Source organism: Malaclemys terrapin, chromosome 19, assembly GCF_027887155.1.
Source record: "Malaclemys terrapin pileata isolate rMalTer1 chromosome 19, rMalTer1.hap1, whole genome shotgun sequence".
Lineage (NCBI taxonomy): Eukaryota > Metazoa > Chordata > Testudines > Emydidae > Malaclemys > Malaclemys terrapin.
In genome coordinates, this window is record NC_071523.1 from 16,817,372 (window position 1) to 16,844,499 (window position 27,128).

At 42.3% G+C, this 27,128-nt stretch overlaps 2 protein-coding genes across 2 annotated transcripts in view; one reads left to right on the forward strand and one right to left on the reverse strand.

Annotated features, from left to right (window-relative positions):
- CALML6 (calmodulin like 6) overlaps nt 1-27,128 on the forward strand; it is a 190,437-nt gene that overhangs the window by 33,600 nt on the left and 129,709 nt on the right. The gene's annotated exons all lie outside the window — the stretch shown is intronic.
- Nucleotides 7,987-27,128, reverse strand: part of GNB1 (G protein subunit beta 1) — an 83,125-nt gene continuing 63,983 nt past the window's right edge. Inside the window, exons 7-11 of the mRNA XM_054008941.1 lie at nt 19,570-19,636; nt 15,994-16,195; nt 15,179-15,395; nt 8,872-8,983; nt 7,987-8,192 (exon numbers count right to left, since the gene is read on the reverse strand). Of these exons, the coding sequence (XP_053864916.1) occupies nt 8,877-8,983; nt 15,179-15,395; nt 15,994-16,195; nt 19,570-19,636 (593 nt within the window). The 3' untranslated portion in view covers nt 7,987-8,192; nt 8,872-8,876. The remainder of the gene's footprint in view (nt 8,193-8,871; nt 8,984-15,178; nt 15,396-15,993; nt 16,196-19,569; nt 19,637-27,128) is intronic.

Consider the following 27,128-nt stretch of genomic DNA (forward strand, 5'->3'; position numbering starts at 1 on the left):
CAAACAGCAGCTACTATGGGCAACAGTTCTTTGCTGTGTCCTTGTTTTGTTAGCAATGAATTTAAGTCCTCATTTTTCAAGAGGAACAGCAAAGCCAAAAATTGAAAAAAGTTTAAAAGAGCATATTAATGTCATCTATTAAATAACATTTAAGTTCAAACTCGTGAAAAACATCTACATTTCTGCATCCTATATATACAGTGCAACAGAGTATTATACAGTAAACATGAATATCTACTGTGAGAATATCCATCTAAGCTGTTAGAAAAAAACCTGAATCTTATCTGAGGAGCTCAGTCCTAAAAGTCAGAAATCATTTCTCAAAGATATTTAAAATAAATGTCTGCCTAAGTGGGGTTTCTACACCACTTTGTGAGGATGATTACCTACATGCAAGACTTAGGAGAGGCTCCCAATATGATCTGAAAAGTAACCCATTGATAGCAGATTCAGCACAGAAGTGGGGGGTAAAGGAAGGAGTGGGAGCCTGGGGTTAGAAGACTGTCAAAGCTACAATAAAGAAGTGGGAGGGAGAAGGGAAATGCAAGCAGAACAGAGAGGAATGTGATCATCTCTAGTACCATTTACTCACTTTTTGATGGGAAAAAGTGTTTTTGGCTGAAAATTCTCTTGGAAATTAGCCTTGGTTGACATTTTCTAGTTTTGATGAAAATTCGATGAAAAGGTGATTTTTCAATTTTGAAAAATTCTATTTTTGTCCCACTATAAAACCCCCAAAGTCCATGAAAAATTTCAAACAATGAAAATTTCTCTTGATTGAAGAGTTTTTCCCCCATAAAAATATATAGCATTTTCAACTTGCTATGGTAAACGATGAGGGAAAAAATGTTTTCATCCTCTTGAAAGATACACCCAAGTCCTGCATGTGGGTTGCCATCCATCATGGATTTCCAATGAACCAATCACTCTAGCCTTGTTCTTATAGTTTATGCCACAACATTGAGTTGCACCCCTGTGTACAGAGGGTCAGAAAAACTTTGTAAGTGTTACCATTTTACACCATTGAGGGAGTCCTCTAATGAGCTGGATAGTTCATCCTCTTGGACATTTTATTTTCTCCCTTGCGCACTGTGCCATTTAAAAATTGTTACATCAAACAAACTTTTCATTCTCTACTTCCAGCACACCAGGGTCAATTATGTCAAGCAGCACTAATCTAAAGCAAATGGCTTATGAATAATTAAGGAAAAGAGCCTCCCTTTGTTCTAAATTATGGCAAAATTCACTGGGTGTAAGCCTGCAAGTAGTTGAATGCACACACCACTCACGGTTTGCATTTCAGAGGGACATTTTTGACCAGGGAAGAGTGGTTTTATATCAAAGACTTTTAGAGAATGTGAATGGGAGGCAGAGCTATTCTCCACACACACCCCTGTGCAAATGGACTATTGTGTAATGTTATGTATGTGTACATACACAAACTACACCTAAATATTTGTTAAGGAATTTCAGTGCGTGAGGCTGATATCTGAAGACGGCAGCCCAGATTGAGGCTGTTAAGCATAACTAGTGATTTTGGGTACCCAAGCTACGATACATTACAAGGGACCTGATTTTTCAGAGGGCAGGTGCCCAGCACTTTCAGAAAAATCAGTTATTAATTTGGGTCCCCAGACCACTTTTGAAAACCTTGGCTTTGGTTTGACTAGAAAACAAGTACAATAGTGGTAAGCAGCAGCTTAAGCTTCTCCACTCCTGCTAAAGTGAGATTCAGTTCTGACCCACAGAACAACCTCCAGATAAGAAGGGAGTTTAGTCTCCATGTACGTTGTCTCCTTGGAACCTTTGCCAAGACTGCCAACAAGTTGGTGAATTACTATCAATAGCAACAGTGTAGTTTTCTAATAGGGACAACTGACTTCTGGGAACTGGATTGTGACCAAACTCATTTCCCTGTAGCAGACAGGAACATGGATGGTCACAACTGACCCAAATGCTAGAGATCTGGAAATGAAAGACTCCATATCCTGTTACCACTCCCGTCCTCCAACCTTGAGTCCTATCAGATTATGACCACTCTCACCTGGGAAACAGTCCTTATTGGTTTAATCAGCTTTTAAACCAGCCAGAATCTTAAACAAAAACAAATTAAAAAAAACCCACATGCATCTTAGCTTTTCAACTGTCCAGTTTGCTGTGGTGTCCAGTGGAGATGAGCTCTCATTTGTCCTGGGGCACATGAAAATGGTACTTTTCCTGCTTAATTACTAAAATGGTATTTGACTTTTTTTGGTGACTTAATATCAGAAGTGGTGTAATAGTTTAAAAAAAAAAAAAAAAAAAAAAAAAAGAGGTAAGCTCCTAAACTAAAATCCATATTCCCCAAACGAGAAGTGGGTAAATTCAATTTCCCCAAGTTTATCCTTGACTACACTAGTGGCTATCAGGATAACTTAATATTATGCTGCAGGCATGTTTCCTTTAAGAAAGGGTCCAATGCCTGTCACAGCCTTTGCTAAGCAGAGAAACCAAGAAGCCCTCTTTAGTGGGTGTGGTGCTGGCAGCCAGAGATAGGGCAGAATTTGATGGTCTGATATCAGAATGCCAGGGATCTGCCAATCACATGCAGCCTGCTAAAGCAACATGCTACCCCACCTCCTACCAGGCACCAGGGGAATTGTGGATTGTCTGAACATCTGTTCCTGAGGAGCTGGCCTACCTTCATCAGTAAAGCGTAACAATGCCTCATCACATCAGAATAAATTACACAACAGAATTATTAAGGCTTTGGATTTGTTTTAATTCAAGTGAAATATACTTGCTGAGAGTCAGTTTTGATTTACTGCTAAAATAGTTTTAACTAGAGAGATCAACAATTTTGGGATGCTCTGTGTACTTTTACAGAGATATTTAGGAGAGGAATGCATGAGGGGAGGGGAGTGTGGTACCTTTGGAACCTTCTAAAAAATCTCCAGGCTCACTGGAACAGAATAAATTTAACGAACAGATAAATGAAATGTTTTTACTGTTAAGGTGATTAGGTAGTGCTCCAGCATTTCAGCTACCTTATGGGTAACTAAGAACAGAGATAGACACTAAGCTGGAGACCTTCAAACCCTTAACACACTATATTCTATACAGGCTCTGTACAAGCACTATTGTTTGGTTAGAGAATTGTTCACTCTTCTCCGTGCAGAGCAGTAAAGAACGGTCGTTGGGGTGCATTTGGACCTTATTTCAGTGATGTGAGGCTTATTACAAACTAATCAATTTCACCCAGCCCATTAGGCTGGACTAATGTTTAGAACGTGATTAATTATCTGAAACAGAGGGGAGGAAAACAATCGAAGTGCTGTAAGATGTAAGTTATCAGTCACTTGGAGGGACTTTTTTTTCCATTCTATCTCCTCCCAGCCCCAAACCAGAAAAATGCAGGAAACTACTGATGTTACCTACCTTAAGAACAGCACGGAATCCTTCTGTAAACCTTACAGATCATAATGCAATTCATAGATTTGCATTTCAAACATTTACTCAAAATTCAGTCAGGGTTTTGCAATTTAGTGGTTCTGTGTTATTCACTGTGCAAGCTCCTGGAGACAAGGGCCATACTGTTTCTATCTTGTACAGCACAAAGCACACTGTCAGCACTTTACATCAGTTTGACTGTTGATATTTAGTGAATCTAGACTGTGGTTTAACTATGCACAAAACTTAGGATGCCACATTCTGCTCCACTGCTTAGATTTCAGCGTGACATTAGGACAGCTAAACTACTTGGCAAAGGGATATTTTCTCAATTATTTTTCTCAATTTCAGGAGATGTTGCTTTCTTGTAGAGTTAAATCCTTTAACAAGGCACTTGCATGGGGCATGGAGAAGACAATGCGAGAAGCAGCATTTAGGCAAACAAAACCATTTACTTTCCCTCTAGTATTGTGTTCCCTATCCCATTATTGCAGGTAACTGGTTTGAACAGCCCTACTTCTGCAGACCAGCTTGAGCTTGTTATGAAGTAAAGGCCCTATTTTTAGGACAGGGTTTGATTAGAGCCCAGAGAAAACAGCTGCAGTGTCATGCCTTCTTTGTATTATCAGTGTAGGATAAAGAAAGAAGAAGGGATGTTACAGATGCAACCTCTGTTTGAATCCAGATCCAAACTTAGTCCAACTTCGAGGATGTTCAAATGTGAGGGGTTTGGCCCACTACAGAGATGAGGACAAGCTATACAAGAGCTAAGTATTAGTTTCAAGTTGTACATTATTCTCCCCCCTTCCCCCAAGTTATAGTATTCAGAGCAAATATATTTGCTAAATAGGAGGAAAATGGCCATGCTATGAAACATAAATCTTATTTAAGCATACATCTATTTTTTCAAGTAAAAGTTTGGAAAGGAAGATTGTCTGTTATATTTGTTACATCTTAGAGGAATCTAAAAATAAGTTGAGATTTCCAATAAAAGGTACTGTGTGTTCACTAACCTCCTGACACTGGGAGTCAGTGAGTCTTGGCAGATATCCCCTTGCCTGCAAAGGGGTTCCCAGCAGCTGCTAGAAGCAAAAAGTGAACATATGGGTAGGAGCATGGTAAGGTACATTTGGGCACATGGTGAGGAAGAATGATTGAATTGGTTCCATTATAGACAAACTCACAACTGAAACATCTGCTGCAATAAGAAAATATATCAAGGAAATGGAAAGTAGCTGCAGAATCACTTGGAACTAGAGAGATATTTGGAATTAAATTTAAAGCATTTCTGGCCATAGGCTCATTTTAAAGTGCTCTAGGTGTTCTATGTTGTTTTAAACATAAGGAAGTACTTCTTCACACAACTTACAGTCAACCTATGGACTTGCTCCTAGGGGATGTTGTGAAGGCCAAAAGTATAACTGCGTTCAAAAAAGAAAGAAGTTTATAGAGGAAAGGTCCACCATGCTCTCGGATGTGACTAAACCTCCGACTGCCAGAAGCTGAGACTGGATGACCAGGGCGGATCACACAGTAATTGCCCTATTCTGTTAATTCCCTCTGAAGTATCTGGCACTTGACACTGTCGGAGACAGGCTACTGGGCTAGATGGACCATTGGTTTGATTCATTATGGCCATTCTTACTTTCTTATGTAATGTTCACAGGCATAGAAGCTCACACTAAAGCTACAATTTAACAATAATTATAGAACCATCATCTTTTCCACACTTGCAACTTTTGGGGGGAAAAAAGCAAGAAACAAAACAAAAAAATCCCAAAACTTATTTTGGGCTGAAACATGTACTGTTTGGTCTCAGCCCAAGCAATGTTTTGGCTGAGTGGGAGCAGATGAAAGATTTGAGGAAAATCCAGTCAGCTGTTTCTGAGTCAGAAAAGAGCAGAAACACCCTTTTTCCATTTAAAAAAATAACTATGACTTACATTTTGTGCACTGATCATTCAAAACCAACTGTTTAAAAAAAATTTTTTTTTAAATAAACCCAATATCCATCAGGATACAGGTTTTTTTTTTTTTTTTTTTAAACAAATGTGAAGGAAAAAGTTTCCCACAGCTTTGGTAGGTACAAAATGTATTTTATATATAGAAATTCAGCCAGGATTTTTTTTATTTTTTCCTGCTGAGCCTTATGTGGATACCTACCTACCCATCTTAATGCCAAATGCAGAAATTCAACTAATAAACAAATCTAGTAGGCCACAGCCTCAGCTGGGGTAAGTTCCTAGAGCACTCTACTGAAGTTGAGGAAAGGTACACACTAAGCAATTTTTAAAAAGTTATTAAATTAAACTCTTGACTGTTTCCAACCTCAGCAGTTGTATATTTAGATAAATGTAGCATCTTCCACACAAGAATACCAAGTGATCCATGTGCCATAGTGACCTTCACTTGGGAATCTGTGCATAGACAGCTCCCAGCATTTTTTGATTAAGCTCTTGACTGGTTCTCACAATCAAATAGATAAATGTCGGTCTTAAATATTTAACAATGTAGAAAAATATGTCTGCAGCTGCTGAGCTCCAGATACTTACTATGTCCTTAGAAAACCTTATGTTAGCACATATTTCACATTCCATGTGGTGGCTAGACACTAATGGTAACTGTACAAACACTAGTGTTTGTGTTAGCACCCACACGGCACAAAGATTGTGAAACAGTTTAAGTCAGCTCTGCACATTTGTCACTCTACAACACTCAAGAAGAATCCATTAGTGTGTATGCTACTTAATCAGACATGCCATTTTCCCAAGCATCTTGTGTACCAGCTTATACCTGGTTTGCCAATTAGTACTGTGTGCAATAGGGTGGATAAATCAAACCACTTGAAAATGCTGAACTTAATCCAAAAGATCCATCAGAAGCGGCCAGAGCACAGACTCCAATTTTTCTGATGGGCTTGTTTGAATTCACCACTCGTGATCTGTTAGGTGAAGGAGTTTTGTTCTTTAGGCAAAGCAATAAGCTGGAGAACAAATCAGTCAGACCAAACTCATGTCAAACTGCTTTATTACATCTTAAATAACAGTACATTTTAATATAGTATCTATCTTGCATCCAGCTTTCTTGAAGTACACTGACTTTAAAATTAAATACAAAAAGGTGAAGAAGAGGGATACAGGGTGCGGAGAAAGCTCTACAGAGTAGTTTCATGAAAGAGAGGGAATTCATCTTTTTTATGCCAAATCCAGGCCTAACGCACAATTACAGCACATTTTTGTACAGAATGTTGCAGAAAAAACAGAATGGAGAAAGCCACTACTGCTGCTAAGGAGGCGCATTTCTGGATACAGTGAAGATAGGAGAATTTAAGAGAACAATCTGCTGTCCAAACGCTGCTGCTTTTAACATTTTATTTGAAAAGAAAGCCAGGAAAACCTGTGCATTACAAAAATGATTCTAATCAGATGCAAAGAACTCATTTTACAAGAGGAACTGGCTGTGAAGAATTAATTTGTAAGGAAGATGGTCTGGGTTCCCCCACCCCCAAAATCTTTGACAGCGATCGTTTGAACAGGCTGTTTCTTTAAAAAAAAAAAAAAAAAAAAAAAAAAAAAAGGAAGAAGTGACTTCTCACGCTACTCCAAAACGTGCATAGCTTTGTACTTGAAGTCTTCATAGATTTATGCACAGAGTAGCAACAATAAATGAATACAGCGGCAATGGTTACAGTTTTTAAACAGGTTATTTCTTTAAAGAAAAAAACATCAAAGGACTTAGTCCAATATGCACTTTTTAGCATTTCTACAGCATGCGATTCTAAGAGTAAACCCACCCAATATGGCAAACAATCAAAAAATTTTTTTGTTTAACTTAGAAAGTTTAAGATCATTATTTTCAAAACATTGATTTGTACATCATTTCATACACAAAGAATTGACTTAATACCCAAGCGCAGGACAGGTCTCTTTTGAAAAACAGAGATTCCTGGTTGTTGAGACTATGGGGTAGTGTTAGGGTATATAAACTGCCCTTCCAAGTGGGGACAAAGAAAAAAAAATTTTTTTTTTTTTTTTTTTAAATCAGTGGGTTTGGGGGTGGGTGGGTAGGAATTGAGGATTTGCATTTGTTACCCATAAAAGGTGAAAGGTTCTTTAAACAAGCATTCAATACCATGTACAGCATGTGCTTGGTTACCTTACTTCTTAACATTATTCTATAGATGCCATGTTTTGTGCAACAATTATTTGTGATACTAGACAGAAATAAAAAAAAGTAGGGACTAAATTTACAGCATTAACAACCCCAGATGCACTGGGCTAGGACTCCCTTGTTTTACTCAGTTATTGACCTTAAAGAAATGTATTTAAAAAGGAAATGTGAAAAAAAAAAAAAAAGATTAAATCCTTCTACAAATGTGACTTGAAAATTTGAAACGGTGTGAGATAAAACAAAGTTCTCAACTTTAACTTGAAAACTACAGTGAAGTTAAGTTTATTTCACAATTATGCTCAAGTTTACTTTCTGGTCATGCTTTTATGATAGTGTTTCTTTTTTAAATTCTCAAGACAAAAAATGGTCCCAAAAGGAATGCACAATTTCATTTGCTTACAACTACAGAAATTCTTCTTTGAAAAGTAATTGTGCTCTTCATTTCAGCAATAGGAGACGGTAAAAGATCTTGCCCTTTGAAGTTTTGAGGAGAATGGGGGGGTCCAAGTTAGTATGGTTGGATTGGATATGCTATCATTTTAGTTTTCAACCGTTGGAAATGTCTTCCAGTCACGGTGGAGTCCGTCGCTTGTCTGACATACAAAAAGTTTTGTTAAAACTTACGTTCTGACACTAATATTAAGTTCTAAACTGGTTGAACTAACTTCTGTGTCTGGTATAACTGTTTATTCTTCCACACCCTCTACTATATCTTCCGACACTAACATTTACATCCATTATTTTTATTTCACCATTTTCAAAAGTTTTAATAATATTTATCAGCCCAGATGTGAAAGCCATTCACCCACCCCTTACCATGATAATGAAAAAAGTCAATGATACCTATAAAAAAAAAAGTTACTTCCCCTAGGCAAGTAGAATTTTACAAGGCTGAATTAAACTGTAAGAAGTTAATCTTATTTCTAGTGTTTTACTTTTCTAAACCAAACTGGAAGCTTGTAGCATAAAAGCAGTTGCAACGTACATTTGAAATTACAAAAAATAATGAAAAGAACAGGAGTACTTGTGGCACCTTAGAGACTAACAAATTTATTTGAGCATAAGCTTTTGTGGGCTACAGCCCACTTCTTCGGATGTAGCCCACGAAAGCTTATGCTCAAATAAATTTGTTAGTCTCTAAGGTGCCATAAATACTCCTGTTCTTTTTGTGGATACAGACTAACACGGCTGCTACTCTGAAACCTGGAAAAAATAATGAGATTATAAACAAGGTAATTAAGGATGTTCCCCCCCTCTCCCCCAAATACCTACAGGCTTCAGTTCCAGATCTTGAGGAAGCTATCCCATGATCCTGTTGCTACTGCCATACCATCGTCAGTCACACCTAAGCAACTGACACGGTTATCGTGGCCAGCAAGGACACCTAGAAATTAAACAAAATACACATGCATATTACAGAGTCTTGATGAATACATACTTCATTACAAGCAATGCAATAGGGCTCGTGTGTTTGTATTGGATACTCTAGCGATCAGAAGATTGGAACATTAACTTGTGTAAATATTAAACCAAGTCTGATTTTGATAGTTTTCTTTACCCCAAACTTTTGGCACTATTCCCTTGGAAATGATTGAAGTAGTCAGTGAGGGACTCCCAAATGCAGAATATGACAACATGAAGTCTGTTAGTCACAAGATTTTCCACTTGATAGGAATAATCTTCAATAATCGTACGTCAATTACAAAGTCATCATCAGCTTATCAAAATTCTTCTGACAGCACACCCCAAGCAGTTTTGAATTCTATATTTATTAGTGAGTTGCTGCTAAATTCAATTACTTCCCCTCCTACAGTATTATAGGCTAATTCATCTTGTAAAAAACCCTAGACTATAAAAAACGCAGAGTTAGGCTGGAGCATCTTAAACACATTTAATCTTGCTTGAACCCTAGCCCTCCTCTTAGGTTTACAAGCACACATATTATGAAAAGGCAAACAAAGATCTGCCACCTACCTTCATTAGATTTGCCACTATGGAAGATGCTTCCACTCAACCAATATGTCATTTTGAAAAATTAGACTCAGACTTTAAGGTCAGAAGGGACCATTATGATCATCTAGTCTGACCGCCTGCACAATGCAGGCCACAGAATCTCACCCATCCACTCCTGGAATAAACCTCTAACCTATGTCCGAGCTACTGAAGTCCTCAAATCATGGTTTAAAGACTTCAAGTTGCAGAGAATCCCCCAGCAATGACCCATGCCCCACACTGCAGAAGAAGGCGAAAAACCCCCAGGGCCTCTGCCAATCTGCCCTGGAGGAAATTTCCTTCCTGACCCCAAATATGGCGATCAGCTAAACCCTGAGCATGTGGGCAAGACTCACCAGCCAGACACCCAGGAAAGAATTCTCTGTAGTAACTCAGTTCCCACCCCATCTAACATCCCATCACAGGCCATTGGGCATATTTACCGCTAATAGTCAAAGATCAATTAATTGCCAAAATTAGGCTATTCCATCATACCACCCCCTTCATAAATTTATCAAGCTTAGTCTTGAAGCCAGGTATGTCTTTTGCCCCCACTGCTCCTCTTGGAAGGCTGTTCCGGAACTTCACTCCAAGAACAAATTGATATAAACCGGCCATCAGGAAGTTTAGACTTGAAATTAAACCAAGGTTTTTAACCATTGTACATAATATGTAAAAATATGTTGGGTAATACTGCTGATCTCCACATTAAAACTGTAGAAGTACCAGAGTGTCTCCCATTTGAATCAATGAATTCTGCACTTCTGGAGCAGCAGACACATGATCAATGTACAAGCGGTTAATAGCATCTTTAAAAATTCATAGTGCCATATAGGAAGCCTGCTCTCACAGCTGATGAAATGGCTCAGAACTATTCTATTGTAGAAGTAGTGTGGATACCATCATGATTATTAGAGTGTCCAGAAGTAAGATGGCTTGCAACTGGGAAAAGTGAAAGGAAAGAGATCCAGTATTGTGCATAAACTCTGGATATAAGAGGTGACACCAGTACCAGAAGTCAGGGAACTGATAAGACTCAAACACTAGAAGTGTGCAAAACTGAGATTATAGTGGTGAGATTTAATGTAGCACGACCCCAAGCAAAGTACCCGAGGAAGCAGAGTGCTTGAGCAGTTAATTTGTGACCGATGAGTCAATGCATGTTAGGATTCTAAGAACTGATTATTAACACATGTGACTTCACCATCTGCAGACTGTCCTCCCTTCCTCCTTATTAAGTATTGCTGCTCCCTGGGACTCTAACCACACTGGCCATTCCTTTTCCCATTCAACATCACTCTGCGGTGAGGTTTATGCAGGGATCCAATAGGATTTCTGGGAGAGTGGGAGACAGATCAGTTGTGGTGGTGCATCTATTTTCACCCCCTCCCTTCTGCTTTCCCTGCAGGAGGGACACGCAAAAGTCACTGCCTCATATCACCCAAAAAACAATCCTAACAAACCAGGAAACTGCAGAATCCAGGACTCCCTAGATCAGGAGTCTCAAACACGCGGCCCGTGGGGTGATTTTCTGCGGCCCGCGAGCCCCGTGCAGCCCCCCCGCCCTCCCCCGGTGTTTACCAGAGCGGCTCCGGCCGGACATGCACTGGGAGCAGGGCATGCTCCCTGCCTGCCTGCCCTGTCCAGCTCCGGGAAGAGGCTGGAACATGGGGAAGGGCTAGGGTGACCAGACGTCCCGATTTTATCGGGACTGTCCCGATATTTACTTGTTTGTCCCGCGTCCCGACCGATGTTTGGTCGGGACACTGGACAAAGAAGCAATTTTTGCCCTCCGCTCCGGCTCACGCCCCCCTCCCCGCCCCGACTCCGCTCCCTCCTTCCCTGATTGGATAGCTCCCCTAGCCCCGCCTCTTCCCCACGCACACCGCTTGCGCGCCGATCAGCTGTATGGCGGTGGCGCAAGCGCTGGAGGGAGGCCGGACACCAGCGTGTGTGGCGCGGCCGCCATGAAGATTAAGAGGGTGGTGCGGTACAGCAGCTGCGCCTGGAGGCCAGCGGACGAGGGATGTGTGGAGGGGGGATGGAAGGAGGGGGGTCAGGCAGTTGCTCCGAGTCTGCGCCTCTCTCTTGGTGCGGCGGCTGTGGGGGGTCCGGGCGCTGTAACCCGAAACCTCCTGCCCGTGAGTGGAGCGGAGGCGGCGGGGGAAGAAGGAAGCGGCTCGGCAGTCCCACACACACCAACGGGGGAGCGCTCCGGTTTGTTCACTGGAGCTTATGGCAGCTACAGGGTGGGGAAGGGGGGGGGGTCTGTGCCTCCTTTGCGGGGCTCTCCCGTCCCCAGGTGGGTTCTCGCTGCCCCCTGCTCCTGCAGCCTTCCCGGCCCCACCCCCCGGGACTTTGCCTCCTGCACCAGCCTTTGTGTGCGGAGGCGGGACAAGCCCGTGCCGGGAGGGAGGCTGGTTTTTAGGGCAGAGGAGCAGCCGAGCGCTGCATCTGTGATTGCAGAGCGGGGGGGGAGGGGGGCAGCCAGCGGCTCCAGAGGGTTGGGGCGGGGGTGGGGCTCTGGCGGCTTTTTTTTTTTGCTCCGCCCCCCCGCACCCGCCCGGCGTCCCGATATTTCATCTTTGGTATCTGGTCACCCTAGGAAGGGTGGGGGCGGAGGGTCTGTGTGTGGCTGTTGCTTCAGGCAGTGCCCCCAGCAACTTCAATTGGCCAGGGACGGGGAACTACTGTAGCCAATGGGAGCTACTGGTGGCGGTGCCTGCCTCAAGCAACAGAAACACATAGCCCCTCCGCCCCCCCCTTCCCCACGTTCCAGCCTCTTGCGGGGGCAGGGCAGACAGGCAGCCTGCCCTGCCCCTGGTACGCACTGGGCCAGATCCTGCAGCCGAACCCCCTGCCCTGAGCCCCCGCCGCACCCTGCTCCCCGACCCCCTGACATACCCTGCACCCCGACCCTCTGCCTCACCCCGCACGCCTCTTGCATCCCAACCCACTGCCCTGAGCCCCATGCCGCACCCCTCCTGAACCCCGGCCCCCTGTTGTACCCTGCACCCCAACCTGATCCCCCTGCTGCACCCCGCACTCCTCTTGCACCCCAACCACCTGCCCTGAGTCCCCTGCCGCACCCTGCACCCTTGTTGTACCCCTCACCCCTCCTGCACCCCACACCCCAACTCCCTGCCCTGAGCCCCCACCAAACCCCACACCCCTCCTGCACCCCCTGGGGGCAAGGAGGGGGGCAGAGTTGGGATGGGGATTTCGGGGAAGGAGATAGAATGGGGGCAGGGAAGGGGTGGGAAGAGTCAGGGCAGGGGCGGGGCCTCATGGAAGGGGTGGAGTGGGGGCGGGGCTGAGGCGGGGGGGGGGGAGTTGTCAGTAATGCGGCCCTTGGGCCAATGTACTAGTCCTCATGTGGCCCTCGTGGTCATTTGAGTTTGAGACCCCTGCCCTAGATAAACACTACCCTAATGAAACAGATTTGTAATGAGGCAAGGTAATTTATCCTATAGGGACTGAAAAGTAGTTTTTCCTACTTAAAAGTCAACCAAAAGTACAACCTAGTGCATTAGTAAACAGGCACTGAAGACAAATCACACTGCATTAGTATAGTATAAAATCAAAGCAGGAAATGGAACTAGTATTAGTCATTTCAACAGGCCAGCAAGCTCATCACTTCCTCCTAATCAGCTTCGAAGTAAAGAATTGTCACCAGGGACCAAATATAGTTTTCCCCAACAGAAAAACTATAAAGTGTAATAATATGTCACTAAGAGTTCCCTAATCTGCTTGGATCACCCACCTAATAGTTTATCAAAAAGAATTATTGTAGTGTTGGTCCCAACATTACCATGGAATTACAAAATTTACGAACTGAAATCCTGGAGACAATCCAAAAGCAACAAGCAACACCTTATATTCATCTGCTCAATGGATTCTCTGGTGGAACAGCAAGTTATTTTATTTCTACAGCACTTGATTTAAAGCCAGTAGTAAGGAAGATAACATTTATGAAAGGAAAATTCTCTGGCTATCAATATATGCAATTTCAGACTACCAATTTGTTTTCATTTGCATGTCTATTTCTGGCCTCAAGTATCAAGATTACAGATTTCAACTGTAAATAACCACCGTGGGAAAACCTTGAATAAGGTGCATTTGGATAGCATAACCATATTATACTTATTTGAAAAATACGTTCCTGGTACAATTAAAATCATAAACAGCACTGAAAAGTGAAGTAACCTGCTCTACACATCAGATGGACTCTGAGCTACTACTGTGCCAATTTCTGCACTGCACTGACAGAAGGTATCAGATATGTTGGAAAAGGGCAGGGGAAGCAAGCAAGCCATGGGAGCACTGCTTTTAGACTACAATGAAGGGACTAACGTCACATTGAAAGTCTCTGTTGCTGGTGTCTCCTCTATTCTGAGCACAGCCTCCCCCTCAGCAGTGATCAGGTTTGTACCAATTTTTGTTTATTACTTTCCTCCAGACGCTAAACAGAACCTAGTTTTTTAGCCTTGTGCTAGTTCCAAGAATTAGAAATACTTTCTCCATTAATCTATCTAGTTCCTCTTCTTTACATTCTATAATCATAAGCAGAAACTTTGTGGTTATTTATGATAATTTGTACTTTCCCTGTTCTAACATCATTAGTTTATATTTTAGGAACTGATAGTATCTATACTAGATGGGTTGGTAAACTCAATACCTATCTCCTCCCATTAATTATACCCCTAAATAAAGTTACAAAACCTCTTTTCCCTTTTCTCGTTATGAATTTTATAAATACTGCCACAAATGCACATTATCCTGCTATGCCTTAGAGAGAACGTATCACATTAGTGAAATAGGTACTGATACCCATACTGAGATAAGGTGACAATAGCATAAGATTTCCCCCCCCCTTTGACAGTTTCTTCTTCCAAAACATGCAAAGTCACATTTCATATTAAATACACAAATAAGGCAACTTTAGAAAATGTGGAAGATGAGGTAATAAAGGGTGAGTTTTTAAGAAGCACTATCCAGAACTGTTTGCTATGTGAAGAATTTTGAGGTAATAAATCAGTGGCTACAAATCTCTGCTTGACAGTTACACTACCTAAAAGTCAGTGCAAATTCTCAAAGGAATACTAAACAGCTTCAAGCACTGCAGTGCAGCATAGCCACCAACTATTAACCTGAATTGTTTCAATGAAATACTAATGACAATTATCTTCATATAAATATTACACGGTTATAGACCCTCCATACATGAAGTGATTAATAGTAGGTGTTTCATAAAGTGTCAAATACTTTTAAACAGTCCAAGTGTAAAATAAGCTCTTTGAAGGTAAAAATATATTTAATTTTCCCAGATGTCATTCTTTTACTGCGTTCTGTTTGCAGAGGGTAGCTTTCTGTTCTCAGAAACCCCACACTCTTCATGAACATTTACCAGCATGTTGACAACACAGGTAAAATACCTTCACCTGGGGTGATCTCACAGTAGACCATATCATTGAGTTAATTACAGTAGGCTAACAGTACTGTGCTAATGTTTGATAAAGGACTGTCAATAGGTCACCCCTTTAGGTGCAGTTGATAGTATTTAAAACCCAATGCACAAACTATTTACCTGCTCTATCAGCTTTCAGCGTGTCCCAGACATTGCAGTTAAAGTCATCATAACCAGCTAAGAGGAGACGTCCGCTTTTGGAGAATGCTACAGAGGTGATGCCGCAGATGATGTTGTCATGTGAATAAACCATAAGCTCCTGGTCAGCACGAAGATCAAAGAGCCTGCATGTGGCATCATCTGAGCCTGTGGCAAATGCATTGCCATTTGGGAAGAACTTTAAAACAAAACAAAGATATTCTAGTACAAGATAATTTGTGTTTTGCAGCTTTTGGGAACAGGGCTTTTTCCATTTGGACAACTACTATGAAATCTTAGATAGTACAAAACATGCTAGACCATTTTCATTTGGTGCTCTGGAGTACTCATGCAGGCCAGTTGTCTTACGCCCAGAATTGAGAGCTAGGAACTAAAGATCTACTCCTAGCTTGGTTTGACTCCCTTTGTGTTCTTTGCCACATCCCTTTACAGATAGGGAAACAGACAGGCAAAGAGGAGCTAAAAGTACCTTATTATCTCCATCACAACGGCACTAACGTTTTTAAAGCCTTCTGAAGATGAAATAATAAATATTACTATCAAAAAAAACTTTAGTAACGTACTATTTAAGCACCTAACAAGTTGCCATTTACTGCAATAAACTTTATGCAATACAACAAATTGAATGTAGTTTTGTCAATTGTGGAAAACATTTTGTTTGGGAAAAACTATGCTGTAATACTCTAGGATGCACTATGTGTTAAATTCTAACAGCTGACTACAAAGTATATATCATGAACTTAAATCCCATCCCCCCAATCAGAGTTCATACGCACACAGATGGCATTGATGTCTGACTCGTGGCCAGTGAATGTTTGCCGACACATTCCTTCTCTAACATCCCACAGTTTGGCAGAGGCATCACAGGCACCAGAAACAAAACACCTGGCATCAGGAGCCAGGGACAAACTCATGACATCCCCGGTGTGTCCAGTAAATGTGGTTGTCTGCTGGCCAGTTTCAATATCCCAAAGGGCGCTTGACAGAAGGGGGGAGAGCAGGGGGAGAGATAAAATGACAAAAATTAGAACCATCAAATAAAATTGATTTTTTAAAAACAAGTCTCGCAGTACATTACTAGAAGTTCAGACAGGGCTGATTAGCCCGGACTTGGCTGGTTTGTCACTTGTTTTCTCTGGTTTAATTTTTGTATTTAAAATAAAAAGGGAAAAAATTAATCCCAAAGTATATGGGAAGAAGATGCTCTCCTTTGAGACATTTTGGTATATCATATGCAAGCTCTCAGTCTTTGCCTTAAAAAGGCACCAGTACTTTCAGATGGAGCCACATATTTCTGGTTACAGAGGATCAGCCTCTTGGCTGGGTTACCAGCAATATAAAGCGAGCAAAGTGACTAATGTTCATCATTGTTGATACATGGAGTTCTGTAACATGGCAGTGTTCTAACACTAGTGTAGAGCTGTTTTAGAGTAGCACCCACTATCGCTGCTATAGTTAAGGTTGAGTCAGTGTTTCCATTAATTTTAAAAAGCGGCTTTTTGAGGGTGTATAATTCAGCCAGAATAATTCACTGTTGCCTCATGGCTGTCAGTGCTCACACTTTTCCATTGACAGCAAGATCACCACAGTGACAATCACAGAGTATAAAAAGGGGATGAAATACTGACTGCATCATCCACAAAAGCAGCAGACTTTCCAGAGATGTTTAGAAGAAAGCATTTAGCTTGTCTGGTCTCTTTCCCAGTAGGTGAGCACAATGTAGATTCTGCTTTGGCTTAGAGCCAGTGCAGAAGCCAGTTTTGTGTTTTAGGGTTCCCTGGTTATGTAAACCATATGTTCAGTAATTAATTCTGTATCAGCTTTCACTAGTCAGTTCCAACTATGATATGAAATTTTGCTTAGTGTTCCAGCACAAATCCATTTGCAGCTAGAAAACATCATGCCCTCCATGTCGGTCTCCTCTTTAGTTCCCCATTCTAGGAAAGTGCAGGCTTAGAGGAAGGAGACTACTGGCTTCCTCCTTCCATAAATGAAGGGAACCATCAGCACAAAAGCAGAAGTTTTTTCTTACTAGAACCAGCTTTCATTATGAACCACGTGTGTTCCAGAAATGCATATGTAGAAAGAACAAGACAAAAAGGAATCCCTTGCCAGTGGCTAGGCCATAAGAGAAGGCCAGAATTTGTGTACTCAACACCCTACCCGGACTTTGAAAAATTATTACATGCAACAGTCAAAACCTGCTAAAGCTATATAATCTTGTACAAAGAGCATCACTTTAGCAATTCTTGGTGTATTTAAAAAGGATCATTCATGTACAATCAACATCCATCTTAAGCAGCCACTCAAAAACACCGTTTAATAGGAGGGTCCTTATGGGACCAAACACAACTGTAGTGAATGTCTTAGGAAGACTTCAAAATAATCACCTTAAGTACTGCTACCTAGTGGATATACTACTATTTTCCCTTCAAGATTTATTTATTCAACATGCCAATTTTTTGGTTTACATTTAATTTTTTGGTAAAATGAATATTTATTGGTTAAGCAGGTATTTAAACAGGCCGTACTACAAGCAGCACAGAAATGCTGTGCAAGTCGAGAAACAGAGCTAACTCTGGGGGAAATCTAACATTACCTTTCCAGTTCTGATGGATTAAAATTAAATCCATTTTAGGTAACAATTCAGTGTAAGAACAGAACACAGACTGAATTTGCTGGATATCTTGAGTCTTGTTAAGCCTTATTCTATAGATCTGTAACCTAAAAGGGCTTTTTCTTTTGTTGGTTACGGCAGAAGAGCTAAAACTACATAAAAAGTATAGCCCACAAAAACGAGATTTCTTTGCTAGTGAGACTAGAGCAGGGGTTCTCAAACTGGGGGTCGGGACCCCTCAGGGCATCACGAGGTTATTACACGGGGGGTCGTGAGCTGTCAACCTCCACCCCAAATCCCGCTTTGCCTCCAGCATTTATAATATTGTTAAATATATAAAAAAGTGTTTTTAATTTATATGGGGGGGGGGGATTTTGTGCTCAGAGGCTTGCTTTGTGAAAGGAGTCACCAGTAAAAAAGTTTGAGAGCCACTGGACTAGAACATAACCTCTAGAAGCAAATGCACTACAGACGACTCCTATAGGAGAAAGCACCTTAAGTGTTTTAGCTGATCTCTGAAAATGGACTATGGAGTATACAAATTACAACAGAACATTATGTTTCTATTAAGCCAATGGATCACAAAATAAGAATATTTTTCAAAGTGATAAATTTTTAGTTTTGGAACTAATGTTTTGTTAAATGTTCAGCGATACTCCTTTAAAATTCACTTCTGCTAACTTTTTAAGAAGACTTTCTGAAAGCTATTCAGAATCTTACAGATTTAAATACAATTTTTTACCAATGTGATTCAATATTTAGTAACTTTTTTCTATAATGGTACTACAGAACTTAACGGAAAAAGGTCATTAATTCATTCAACCTATCCTTCCCCTGACAACCAAATATCTATGGTTCCATATTCCATTTTATCACCAATAAGAATTAATATCATGGACTTCAAAATTTGAAGCAACCAATCAGTAACAGAGTGCAAAAAAAGAAGTGCAAAATGTTGGGGGTTTATTAAAAATGGCACTGGCATAAAATTAACTGTAAAACATGCACTAATTGTGACTCTTTACTGCCTGTATACATCAAGTTCACTCCACAATAATTTGATAATGGATTTTTAAAAAGTATACAAGACAACTAAACAGACATTTCCATTCTGGGGGAACTATTTCCTCTGTTCAGACACTGGTCCATAATTATCCATGGTTACAGGAGACTTGTTTAAAGCTATAGCTCCAGAATGTGTCAAAATCCATATTTTTGAAACTTTAATTCTTTCCTCAGTGAGCCATAATTGCTCTGGATGAGCTCTTATAGACCATGTGTAAAGAGTTTTAAATTTTAAAAATATTGCATTATTTTTATTAGAGATGTTAATAAAAAAATATCAATGATGGAAATTACTTAGCACATGGGTCTATCAGTACCTAAATGGTAAGAAAAACCCACGGTCTGACAAATGCAAAGGAAAAAATTTGAAGTCTGGCTTTTCACACACCTAATGCATTTTATTTAAAAAGGGCATATTCAAAAGCATAGTTTGTAGAGCTTAACAGCAGTATTTCCATTTGTGTGTTATTTAGCCTAAATTGCAAGCCATTAGAGGTTTTTATTTATGTGTCCTATGAGAATTCTATACCAAAGATTGCTTACATAGGATTCATACTGCACTTCAACACTATTGCTATTACTAAGTGTTATGACAAGTTCCCCCATAATATATTATCTGTATTTTTGAATATGCAGCCATTAGTACAAACGTTACAGTTCGACTGCTTACCAAGTGGTGTCTCCAGAGCTTGTAACAATTTGATTATCATCCAGGAAACGGCAGCATGACAAGTAACCTGCAAAAAGTAACACATGGCTGAACAAAGCTGCAAATTCTTGTCTACTTTTCAGATTGAGTTGGGCATGTAGTGAAGCCTCCTCTTCTGCACATACTGGGCATGTCTACACTGCAGTCAGAGATGTGACTCCAGCACATGTAGACATAACTCAGATAGCTTTGATCTAGCTAGATAAAATAGCACTGAAACTGCAGCAGCCTGGGATAGCTGCCCAAGACCATAACCTGGGCCCCAGGTGGGCTTGTATATAGCCTTTACTACTGTGGCTTCATGGACACCGGTACACAGCTAACTAGATGTTTAACACATGCTGCAGTCATGCCTCTGACTGTAGTGTAGATACACTCAACAAGGAAACCATCAAGAATAGTCAGAAATTCCACAAGTAGTACTGATCAGAGTAATTGGTTAAGGACCACTTTAATTTACAGACTGAGTCTTACAGCAATCTAATGTTTGCTGAACGGCTTATCCAAGCAAAGAGTAAAACAACACTAGAAAACACAAAAGGTCCATTTGGTTGTTAAAGAAAATAAGAGACCTAAATGAACAGATGATACTCTTTCACATAAGACTAGGGTTGAAAATTCTCATAGCTCTTATTTGGGACAACTTGGGCTGTGAGCATCACAAGGATTCACAGTCCACACAGAAGAGAGTGTGAGAAAAGATCTATCTTGTACTAAGACAACATGAAGAAAGGAAACTGGTGGCCTTATACACAAGGGTAACAAGCCCTCATGACATTACTTGGATCACTTTAACTCTTCTCTTGAGGGAAGCTGCTCTCTTTGGGACCAGCTGTGACTAGAAGAGCCCCAGCAGAAAGAGGGAGAGCACTCCCTGAGGCATGCAGGGGTGGCCCCTCCTCCAAAGGCTTTACCCATTCATTAGCCAGCCAGGGAGGAAGGGAGCTGACCCATCCCTTGCTCTCCCTTTTCATTAATTTAAATCCTAGCTCAAACCACGGGGAGCCTCTTTTTGCTTTATTTCAGCAGCTCCCCACTCCTTCCCAGTGACTGTAGTTTTAAAAAAATGGCTACTCACCTTCTCGTAACTGTTGTTCTTCGAGAGGTGTTGCTCATGTCCATTCCAATTAGGTGCATATGCGCCGCGTGCACAGTTATCGGAAGGCTTTTCCCCTAGCAGCACCCGTCCAGTCGGCTGTGGAGCCCCCTGGAGCGGTGCCTTCATGGCAGTGAATATAGGTTCCTGCCGACCCGCCACCTCTTCAGTTTCTTCTTGCTGGCTACTCTGACAGAGGGGAAGACCGGCGAATCTTGGAATGGACATGAGCAACACATCTTGAAGAACAGTTACGAGAAGGTGAGTAACCATTTTTTCTTATTCAAGTGCTTGCTCATATCGATTCCAATTAGATGACTCTCAAACCCTAACTAGGAGGTGGAGTCGGAATTAATGGAATTGATGATTGAAGCACCACTCAGGTGTGCTGGGTAATAGCATAATGAGAGGTGAAAGCATGAACCAAGGACTACGTCGCCAACCTGCAGATCTCCTGGATGGGGACCTGGGCCAGGAATGCTGCTGAGAAGGCCTGCGCTATTGTGGAATATGCCGTTAGTGCTGGGACCAGAACCTTTGCCAGTTCGTAGCATGCTCGGATACAGGACGTGATTCACAATGAAATTCTATATGAAGAGACTGGGAGGCCTTCCATTCTATCCGCAACCGCCATGAACAACTGGATTGACTTACAGAATGGCCTTGTGCGTTCAACGGGAAAGGCCAGCGCTCTAACGTCCAAGGAGGGCAGCCTTTGTTCTCTACTATCTGCGTGAGGCTTAGGGACACAACCTTTGGGAGAAAGCCTGGATGAGGCCTAAGCTGCACCTTGTCCTTATAAAAATAATGGTATAAGGGGGATGGGAAGTCGGGGCTTTAAGCTCTGAGAGTCTCCTTGCTGATGTAATGGTGACTAGGAAGGCCACCTTCCATGAAAGGTGGAGCAATGAACAAGTCACCAGGGGTTCAAACGGGGCTCCCATTAGTCTGGAGAGGACTAGGTTGAGATTCCATGCCAGGACTGGTTGCTTAACCTGCAGGTATAGCCTGTCCAGACCTTTCAGGTAACGACTGACCATCAGGTTGGTGAAGACTGAATGGCCAGCTGCTCTCAGGTGGATGGCCGAAATGGCTGCCAGGTGGACATTGAGCACTGATACAGAAAGGCCCTGCTGTTTTAAGTGCAGTAGGTAATCTAAGATGAGAACATATCAGCTCCATTGGGTTTAGCCATGAAGCTTTCAAGCGGTGAGGTGAAGAGACTCGAGATTGGGATGATGAAGATGACCATGGTCTTGGGTGATCAGGTCCGGAAGCAGGGGCAACGAGATTGGAACATCCACAGACAGCTCCAGGAGTGTGGTATACCAGTGCTGGAGAGGCCAGGCTGGTGCTACCAGTATGACTGCAGCCTTGTCCCTGCAGATCTTGAGCAGAATGTTGTGGACAAGTAGAAATGGTGGGAACGCATACAACAGCTAGTCCATCCAGAGGAGGAGGAATGCATCTGTGAGGGAGCCTGGACTGTGATACTGGAAGGAACAGAACTGAGGGCATTTTCTGTTGCTCTTCGTGGCAAACAGGTTGATTTGGGGAACTCCCCACCCCTGGAAAATGTTGTGTACTACATCCAGTTGGATAGACCACTCGTGATTGTGGAAGGATCTGCTGAGATAGTCCGCCAACTTGTTCTGGGAACCTGGGAGAAAGGAATGCTTCCAGGTGAATAGAGTGGGCTATGCAGAAGTCCCACAGCTTGAGGGCTTCCCGACATAGGGGAGAGGAACAAACTCCACCCTGCTTGTTTATATAAAACATCGCAGTTGGGTTGTCCATCAACACCCCTGGGCACTTCTCTTGCAAGTGGGCTTGGAAGATCTGGCATGCCAGGTGGACTGCTCTCAGCTCCTTGACATTGATGTGGAGTAAGAGCTCGTTTTGCAACCAGAGACCTTGGGCTTGAAGGTCTCCCAGGTGAGCACCCCATCCCAGTGCTGACGCATCTGTCACTAGGGACATGGAGGGCTGGGGCTTGGCGAAGGGGACTCCCTTGCATCCCTCCTGTGGCTTGAGCCACCAGTGGCAAGAGTCAAGAACTGGCGCCGGGAGGGTGAACACCTTGTCCAGACTGTTGCGCCCTGGCCAATAGACTGATGCCAGCCAGGCTCGAGCCTCAGCCTTGCATGCTTTACCACATATGTACATGCTGCCATGTGGCCAAGGAGCTTCAAGCAATTCCTTGCTGGGGTGGTGGGGTACCACTTGAAGCTTTGCATAGTTTCTGTCATTGTCCGAAACTGAGCCTTTGGCAGGCATGCCCCGACCTGGCCCGAATCCAGCATTGCTCCGATAAACTCTATTCTCAGCATCAGGGATAGAGTTGATTTGCGCTTGTTGAGCATGAGACCCAGTCTGTCGAAGGTGGATCTTACGAAGGTGACATGGCGCTCCACTTGGTCCCTGGACCATCTCCTGAGCAGACAATCGGCAACGTACGGGAATACCTGTACCTGCCTCTGGCATAGGAAGGCAGCAGCTATGACTGACATACATTTGGTAAACGCTCATGAGGCTGCTGACAGGCCAAAGGGGAGGACTGTAAATTGGTAATGGTTGCAGTTGACCACGAACCTGAGGAAACCTTCTGACAACTGTGCACATGGCGCGCACACACTTAATTGGAATCAACGTGAGCAAGCACAAAAAGAACTGTTTTTGCAGATGCTGCAGGTCTTACTGATCACTTGTTTTGGGGTCAGGAAGAAATGTTTTTCTTCCTGTTGTAGCCAAATTAGCATAGGCCTGGTGGATTTTTTCACCTTTCTCTGAGCATACTCCATGCATGGTCAGGTTAAACAGGAAGAGGATTTAGTAATTCATGATAGTACTTGGCAGGGATGTTAGTCTGTTGCAACTTTCAGCCAGTTTCCAGTGAGAAGGCTAAAAAGAATGGCTCCCAGAAGTGAAATGCCTGGGATTTTGCTGAGGGGCCTTGTGCTCATGGGATAGGGGGAGAGCTGTGGCCTTTGTGAAGTAAGGTCCCCCCTTTTAGTCTGATCTGTACCCTTCACAGGGGGTGGTGGTCAGATTCAGAAGAGCAAGCTGAGTCCTAGGGTAGACCGAGGAAAGTCTACCCTGAGTTCTGGATTATATGGGAGGAGCCCTGAAACCTCTGCATTGGAACCATTTAAAATACAGGTGACTAGGAAGGTAGTGTCCCCCCCCTCCGTTAAGTATAACAGAGTTGCAGCCTGCTGCTTAAAATCCATCTGTGTCTGTCCTCATTCACCGCCAAGTCCAGAACTAGTTGTCACCCCCAATTACAGTTTTATTGCATCAGCCCTGCTTAACCCTGCACTAGAAGAGCAGTTAATTAAAACTGACCCTCTAAGATTTCACACTAACAAATGAAACCAATCACCTCTTTTGATGCACCCTTTCTAGGCCTCTAGAATATAGTACAGTCTTTCACCCTCTGTAGAGACCACATTCACCCTGCCATGAACCCACATACTGCATTTTAGTGATCTTACTAATTTACAGGGCCATCTCTAAAGGAGGTCACTGAACAGCTAAGATATTCTTGGCTTTTTATTGCTCAAATCTTTTTTTAGGATTTTGACATGCACATAGGCTGCATCATGGATACCCAACAAAAATGTATGTGACAGCTAGTTCCATTTTCCCTTTATAACGGATATTAAAGAAAAGTACTTTTTATGGATCATGGCTTGCTTGGTTATCACAACTACTAAGTATCTGTTTTAGTGGTTAGTCAACATCTCTCTATTTCAGACAGAGTACACAACTCCAGTCAACCAGGTAACTAATCTATGCTTTGAAAGAAACACAAGAGATACAAAGAAGTTAAGTGCCATCTACAATATGGTTTAACGCATTTTAGTTATGCTTTTCATTAAACAGAAGCTTGGGAAGGTTTGCCTGATTATAACGATTCGTGTATGAATAACCTTGGTTTCCTTCAATGAACAGTTTTCAGAGGGTTCCCTTTACACTGTATAGGTAGAGGCTTGATCAGGCAGAAAACCAGCAAGACACATAGCCCGCCTGATGTTTCCTCTCAGAGCTGTTAAAGGTTTTTCCGGAGCCATGCTGGCAGCCTCTGGAGTAAGAGGCCTCTGTTTTGCTGCATCTTGGGATTTTGTTCTTTACAGAAACAAAGGGAGCATAAAGAGGACACACAGTTTCAGGGTTGCAATCTTGACAGATATGACTTATTACAAGCTGATTCCCTCCCTCAGGTTGCTGGGTGTATTATTACTGAATCTGCAAGTGAACAAAGGCCTGCTGATGTAGCACTGAGTATGTCACATATTAGGATTATAAGCACATAGCTACTAAAGTGACTGGCACTATATAATATCTAAGATAAACAGAGTCCTGTTACAGGCAGTTGGGCTCTCCAGAATCAGCACAGGCACTCTTTGAACCAATGTTCCAGACCAGACCTCGACAAGGCAGGATATCAAGCCAATTTACATCCTATTTCTGAGTGGCTTTCAACTTCTTTTCCTTTTTCCTCAACCGCACATTCCGTCAGCAGGTAGAAGTCACTCTAATGAATTACCATTTCAACTTCTGCTGTGATATGGGAGGTTACTGCTACAATGCTCTTGGACTGTAGAGGGGGAAGAGAAAAATCCTGAGCTCATCCCCTCTGCTTTTAGCTGCCTTGGTGGATCTTCTTATTTCAAAGAAAATGGAGCCCTTACATGGGTACCTTTGTTTTCACAATCATAGCTCATTATTCAGTTTAACTTCTCTTTATCTCTAGTTATCAGAGTCATTAGTTACTTTGATGAAAAAAGTTGGGGCAGATTCTGTGTTGCACCTCTGAAGGGAGAGGGGGGTAGGAATAGCTCAGTGGTTCGAGCATTGGCCTGCTAAACCCAGGGTTATGAGTTCAATCCTTGAAGGGGCCACTTAGGGATCTGGGGCAAAATCAGTACTTGGTCCTGCTAGTGAAGGCAGGGGGCTGGACTCGATGATCTTTCAAGGTCCCTTCCAGTTCTAGGAGATAGAATATCGCCATTAATTTAAAGAGAGAGAACCCCAGGAGGGCCGAATGTAGCCCTGTAGTTTCCAGGATTCTGGCATGGCCCTGATGTAGGTTAGAGAAGCCCCAGAACAGCTGCAGTGCAGAGTACTCTGACCACTTTCCCTCCCTTCTGTCCCCTTCTACCTCCAGCAGAGGGGAGCAGTGTAGGACAACCTACACCAATGTAACGCTGGGGGCAATTCCCCAGCATCCAGTTAAACTTGCTCTGTGCCCTCCTTCTGGAGGCTGAGCCACTGAAAAGAAGCCCCTGAGGATCCTAGAACACTGGGCACTACAGTCCTAGTTTTTAGTGATGAAAAGGATTTTTAAGGCTTTCAGATATTTCTATGGCCAGCCTAACATCTCTACAGACTTCCAAGAGTAGTAAGATACAAGTCATTCTGGGATTAAATCTGAAGTTCAGGGCAGAGGTTCTTAGATGTCAGTACCCTGAGCAGCCAAGTAATTAATTCTGGGGACTCTAAAGGAATTATCCAGTATCAGTGACTGAACATGTGGGGACAGCAGGGTGAACGTGGGTAAGTACCTGCAAAAAAAGGAAGACCCTGAAAAACAGACCATGGTTTACACCAGGGGTCGGCAACCTTTCAGAAGTGGTGTGCCAAGTCTTCATTTATTCACTCTAATTTAAGGTTTCGCGTGCCAGTAATACATTTTAATGTTTTAGAAGGTCTCTTTCTATAAGTCTATAATATAACACTAAACTACTGTTGTATGTAAAGTAAATAAGGTTTTGAAAATGCTTAAGAAGCTTCATTTAAAATTAAATTAAAATGCAGAGCCCCCGGGACCGGTGGCCAGGACCCGGGCAGTGTGAGTGCCACTGAAAATCACCTTTGGCATGTGTGCCAGAGGTTGCCTATCCCTGGTTTACACTGAAACTCAAAGAACCAGTTCTTCTGCGTTCCAGAATGATTAAGGTAATTTAGAGACCAAGACTGGACACAATGGGCTTGATTTTCAGGAGGTGCTCAGCCCCTACAGCTCAAGGTGAAAGGGCAGCATCTCTGAAAAATCAGAGCTCAGATCTTTGGGACCTAATGAAAACCCAGCAAGATGCAATTGTCTAGTTCACAGAAATAAAAATTGGCACCAGCAGCCAGTCTGAGATATCTGATAGCACTCCACAATAAAACAAATGCATGACCAATTAGTTTTTTCTCTCCAATTTGAGTTTGTAAATGTAGTGTCCTTTCAATATCAGGAAAGAGCTTGGATACAAGAGAGAAAAGAAAAATGCCTTTAAGCAGATATGCTATACTGTAACAGTTTTACTTTCCATAAAGAAAAAAAAAGTTGCAAAATGAAATAATTCCCTTTTGTAATCACTAAATCTTCCCCTTCATGACCTCCAAAGACTAAATATTTGGCCAAACTACATTA